This window comes from Chenopodium quinoa, unplaced genomic scaffold (assembly GCF_001683475.1).
Source record: "Chenopodium quinoa cultivar QQ74 unplaced genomic scaffold, ASM168347v1, whole genome shotgun sequence".
Taxonomy (NCBI): domain Eukaryota; kingdom Viridiplantae; phylum Streptophyta; class Magnoliopsida; order Caryophyllales; family Amaranthaceae; genus Chenopodium; species Chenopodium quinoa.
The window spans coordinates 1,024,166-1,029,396 of NW_018743919.1; the positions used below are offsets into that span (position 1 = coordinate 1,024,166).

Here is a 5,231-nt window from a genome sequence, read left to right on the forward strand (position 1 = left end):
GAAAATTTAACAATTTTTGAAACGAACTTTTCAATTATTTCGAACAGAAGTAGTGTAATTATTATGGTAGAATACTTTTTTTTTTTTTTTTTTTTTGTTTTTGTTTTTGAGGTATTTTATGGTACTTGATATAGCTAAACTACTTGGTATAGGGTTCAAACTTGTGAACTATGAATATTGCTATGGTAGACTAGAATACTTGATAACACTATTGCTAAAACATTGACTTTCAAGCATCACACCATTTGATTGTGATGGTGTATATACCGGTAGCATTCTTTTTGTTATCACTTTGGTGCTCCACTTTGCAATAAGATGATTGATTGGTTAAATTAGTCATTTTATACTAGCGTAACGAAATACCAAATACAATTATTCATAATATTTTTATTAGTTCAGGCCAACCATGATTACAGTTTGTTCCACTTAGACACATTTTTATATTATACTAATATATGGATTAGAATGGACTAATTACAGATTAGTTTGACATTTATCACCCCAGGCTTATAAACTTGGTCTATATTAAACACTACCATGTTAAACAATCATAAAGTAGCATTTGTTTCTAAAACATGGCTTTCTTTGTTCTTTCACAACTAAATTTGTTTCTGTCTTTAGTTCTGCTAATTACTGTTATTATTACTCATAATTCATATGCAGCAGCTGATGATTCAGAAGACTCCAAAGGTTATGTGTATGCTCTTTGTCCTGATATGAAGACGGTTGCTCCTACGAGTGCTTACCAGATCAATATAGACACTACTTTGTCGTACTTATCATCGAATTCTACAGGCAAAACTCGATTCTACAACACGACTGTAGGGAGCGGAGACAGTAAGATATATGGTCTCTTCTTCTGTCGTCTTGATGTTACTAATGCTGCCTGTCAGAAGTGCGTCTCCTTGGCTATTTCTGCGCTGAAAACGCGTTGTCCTGGGAAGAAAGAATCCATTGTTTGGTACTTTGACCAATGTGTGACCCGGTATTCAGAGAAGCCGTTTCTTGGCACTATGCATGATGCTCCTATGATACCGATGTGGAACAGGCAGAACTCGCTAGACATTTGGAATGTTACGAGTAATATGACAGGGTTTATGGATGTGCTAATAGAAAGTCTGAATGATGCAGCAGATAATGCCTCAAGTGGATCACCAGACAAGAAATTCGCGACACAAGAAATAACTTTTGCTGATAACTTGACGAGCTTAAACACCATCTACACGCTTGCAGAGTGTACACCTGATATAACCTTGAGGGACTGCAAAAGCTGTCTTCGTGTTACAATTAATAACATCACAGAACTGTGCAATGTTAAGGCAGGTTGTACTCTTATGTGTCCAAATTGTAATATACGGTATGATACTTATCCTTTCTATGGAGATGCAATGGATAATTCTTCGAATCGATCAGGTAACAAGTTTGATTAAAGTTCTATTTTGTTGAGTCAACATCTTGTGTTTTAGGCCAAGTTCATTTTCTGCCAGATTGGATTTCTAAAAGTCAACTTTTCATGATTTCATCGAATCATTAATTTTCAAACTTGGGATTTCTAAGTTTATTCTAACCTCTTTCTTGTTTGTATTAGGCTGTTTCAAGATTAAGCATCTCTAATTTTCTTACATTAAAGCATATAATCAAAATTATTTAGATTATTCTAATAACAAGCCTTTAGAATGCGTCAAACCTGCTGTATTATTTGACTAATGACATTAAAAGGATTCTAACTATTGACAGAATTTTATACATTTGAGCCTTTCCTCGCGCTTTGTCGCAGAAGAATTCAATGAGCTTGAAAGATTGATCTTACAAGAGTTGCAATTATGAGTAGTGACGAAGCTAAAAACATAAACAAATATGTTTGAACCATAGAGCTAATGTTTTCTTTAGCCTGCTAGTTCCGCCATTGACTAAATGACTATAAGCTATGTTTCCCTATGTTTTAATATGTTGTTTAGTTTTGTCAACTTAGCTTCTTGTTGATCATTACCATGTTGGCATAGTGGCATGCTACTTTCTCTATTTTTACAAGTAGACAGCAAAGTCGCGTTATTTTGAAGATATATCTAGGATAAGGTTTGTACATTAATTGATCTGTATTGTATTCATTGTAGCAGGAACTCATTCACAATCTATAAGGAAGAAAGACGCAGTACGTATAGGTGCCATCGCTGGTGCAGCTTTAGTAGTGACTCTTGTTTTCACGGTTATATTATTTGTATGCAGGAGAAAGTCCAAGAAAGCACATAAATATGATGGTGAGGATACTGGATTATCCGTCTTGCTCTAAGTTTTTCTATTCTTGTTCAACCCCTTCATACTAATTACTGATCACTTGACAGTTGACTACAGACTACATTTTATGTGTTGCTAAGTAATGTTTTGATTAACGTCGAAAAGAATGCTTCCGTTTGATCATCACAATTATCTTTTAACTGCATATAATGAGGATTATGATCTACTCTAGATTAGCATTAGGTCCCCTGAACCTACTCTACCAACAATAAGAGATTCTATGCAAAATGTAAGGGTTTAAGTTAACCATGTAAATTGCTCCTGCAGATTCAAGTGACATTGATGATACCACAGAGTCCCTAAAATATAACTTCAAAAAAATAAAATACGCGACTAATAATTTCTCAGAAGATAAAAAGCTGGGAGAAGGTGGATTTGGTGAAGTTTTCAAGGTAAAGATTTCGTGTCATGTACATTCCTCAGCATATAAACCGTCGTTTGTGTTGTTGGTGTTCATGAATTGGTTGGGCATATTCTGACAGGGAAAGCTTGAATGTGGACAAGAGATAGCTGTAAAGAGGCTATCAAAGAACTCGAGACAAGGTGTTACTGAGTTTAAGACAGAAGTTCTTTTAGTTGCAAGGCTTCAGCACAGGAATCTGGTGAAACTCTTGGGATTTTGCATCTCAAAAAAGGAGAAGTTACTTGTTTACGAGTACTTGCCAAATTTAAGTCTTGACCAGTTTCTGCACGGTAAGATCATCAGAAATAACCTGTTTTCCATATGAACTCTGAAACAAAACTTTTTTTTTGTTACAAACATTCTGTTATATTTTACTGCTGCAGATCCTACTAAGTGTGCAGCATTGGATTGGGAGACGAGGTTCAAGATCATATGCGGAATTGCAAGAGGACTACTCTATCTTCATGAAGATTCTCGGCTGAAGATCATACACCGGGATCTTAAACCAAGTAATGTGTTGTTAGACAAAGATATGAATCCAAAAATCTCTGATTTTGGCATGGCAAGGCTTTTTGGAGCAGATGAAACCCAGGGAAATACTAACAAAATTGCTGGAACATTGTGAGTAGTTAGTTTCTGCTTTTCCAAATTTAAGCTTCAGTAAGTAGAAAAGCCTCATGTAGTTAACATTATGATGCAGTGGATATATGGCTCCGGAGTATGTTTTAACTGGCCACTACTCTGTCAAATCAGATGTGTACAGTTTCGGTATAATAGTCTTGGAGATCATTAGTGGTCAAAGGAACAAGTTCAGCAGACTAGATAGTGAACATGGAGAATCACTACTTCATCGTGTAAGTTTTGTAACTTTGGCCCTATATCTTGAATATGCTACACGATACCTTTGTCCAGAATTAGTCGTCACATTTTCTAACATGTCATAATTAATAACATACAGTATAATGTTTCTTTAACCAAACAGCTGATACTTTGAAATATTGGTTGGTCTGGTTCATTTACGGACATTCTAAAATAGTGGTATATTATGTAATTGTTACAGGCATGGAGGCTATGGAATGAAGAGATTGCAATGGAGTTGGTTGATAAAGCCATCGGAAATGCTTTCTTATCCGAAGAGGCAGCAAAGTGCATCCACATTGCGTTGTTGTGCATCCAAGAAGAAGCCGCGAGAAGGCCAAGAATGGCATCAGTGGTTGCTGCACTTAGTGGTGATGCTATAGTTCTGCCTACGCCTACACCGCCTCATTTTTTCACAGCCGGTTCTTATGGATTGGAAGACTCTGGGGTAGATCAATCTGGCTCAACATTTTCTGGTTCAAGAAACATTACTATTGTGGATCCTCGGTAACTTTTACTGCATGTTTAGTAATTAGTGACAAATTTTTTATGGACTGTATTTGGTTAAACTAACATGTTAACATTTATCAAAAGGAAAAAAAAAAACATTTAATCATATTTTTGATAGGCTCATATTATTCTTGTAGGAATATGTCCTCGCTATTCTCTGATTTATATTTATGACCAAATGTAGTAATGTCCCTCCTGAAAAGAGCATATTTGAAAATAAGAACTATAATTGTATTTATTACAATTGTCAATTTGATAATGAATATAGGCTTTCGTATGATATGTTAGTCAACAAATGAAAGTAGAAATGATTCAAATATCAAATAAAATTGGAAAAAGGTAGCTAGAAAAGATGCAAAAGATGCCATTTGGGCCGGACTACCTATACATAATGGGCCGGGTCACGTATCATCCCCTCATTGTTGTACCAGTTACATATACTTGCTTTACCTCTAACTGATATGGCAGAGTAGGACCCCACAGTCAATGCCATGTCACTATTTATAAAGACACATAATAGGTTCCACCGGAGGGAGTTTAAAGGGAGTATTGTTATGCATAAATTATTGCATAACGAGGGATAAGGATGTAATTACATGTAATGTATATTCTGACTTTAGAGTAATACCATTGAGTGATCAATAGTACTATTGGGTGATCAAATATACCACTGAATATTTAGTGGCATTATATATGTATGTAGTGGTACTATATATGCATTCAGTGATATTAACTACGTGCATATATAGTATCACTAAATAACCAATGGTACTATATAAGTTTTCAGTGGTACAATTAAAAGTGGTCTCATTCACCTTCTCTCTCCTCTTTTCTCTCTTTTCTATATGTGATTTTTAATATTTTAGTATTTGTTATACATTTGCAAATGCATAACAATACTGCATTAGTACTTTCTCGGTTCCACCTAGGCTCAAGGGTGTTTCTGGAGTCTGATTGTGCAAGCCCACGTGGCATGTTAGTGGGCTTTGTGCTCAAACTAATGGTGCATGGAATGAAAACAAAAAAAAAAAAAAAAGTTGCAAAAAAATTGCATGTCTTGTCGAGCTTTGAGTATGTGTCCAATTCACAGTCATGCCATCTCAAGCCCAATTAATTAGTTTACTACCTTCGTTTTTTTATTAGATGTATCACATTTTAATTTTTT

The 5,231-nt window shown here is 35.2% G+C and overlaps 1 protein-coding gene across 2 annotated transcripts; it reads left to right on the forward strand.

Moving 5' to 3' along the window:
* Positions 1-495: 495 nt before the first annotated feature.
* On the forward strand, positions 496-4,532 carry LOC110687260 (putative receptor-like protein kinase At4g00960). 2 transcript variants are annotated; one of them, XM_021863888.1, is made up of 7 exons: positions 496-1,413; positions 2,115-2,258; positions 2,563-2,687; positions 2,778-2,988; positions 3,082-3,319; positions 3,399-3,552; positions 3,759-4,532. In XM_021863888.1, the coding sequence occupies exons 1-7, from the start codon at positions 576-578 to the stop codon at positions 4,065-4,067; spliced, it is 2,019 nt and encodes a 672-aa protein (XP_021719580.1). In that variant the 5' UTR covers positions 496-575; the 3' UTR covers positions 4,068-4,532. The 2 variants fall into 2 exon arrangements, with proteins under 2 accessions (XP_021719580.1, XP_021719581.1); XM_021863889.1 differs by having other exon boundaries at positions 2,118-2,258.
* Positions 4,533-5,231: the final 699 nt, after the last annotated feature.

What these genes read in the sequence shown, in the direction of transcription:
- LOC110687260 (XM_021863888.1), top strand. Translation starts at nt 576, where the DNA reads ATGGCTTTCTTTGTTCTTTCACAACTAAATTTGTTTCTGTCTTTAGTT. An exon ending in TAATTCTTCGAATCGATCAG is followed by an intron (nt 1,414 to 2,114) that starts GTAACAAGTTTG and finishes TATTCATTGTAG; the next exon opens with CAGGAACTCATTCACAATCT. An exon ending in GAGAATCACTACTTCATCGT is followed by an intron (nt 3,553 to 3,758) that starts GTAAGTTTTGTA and finishes TAATTGTTACAG; the next exon opens with GCATGGAGGCTATGGAATGA.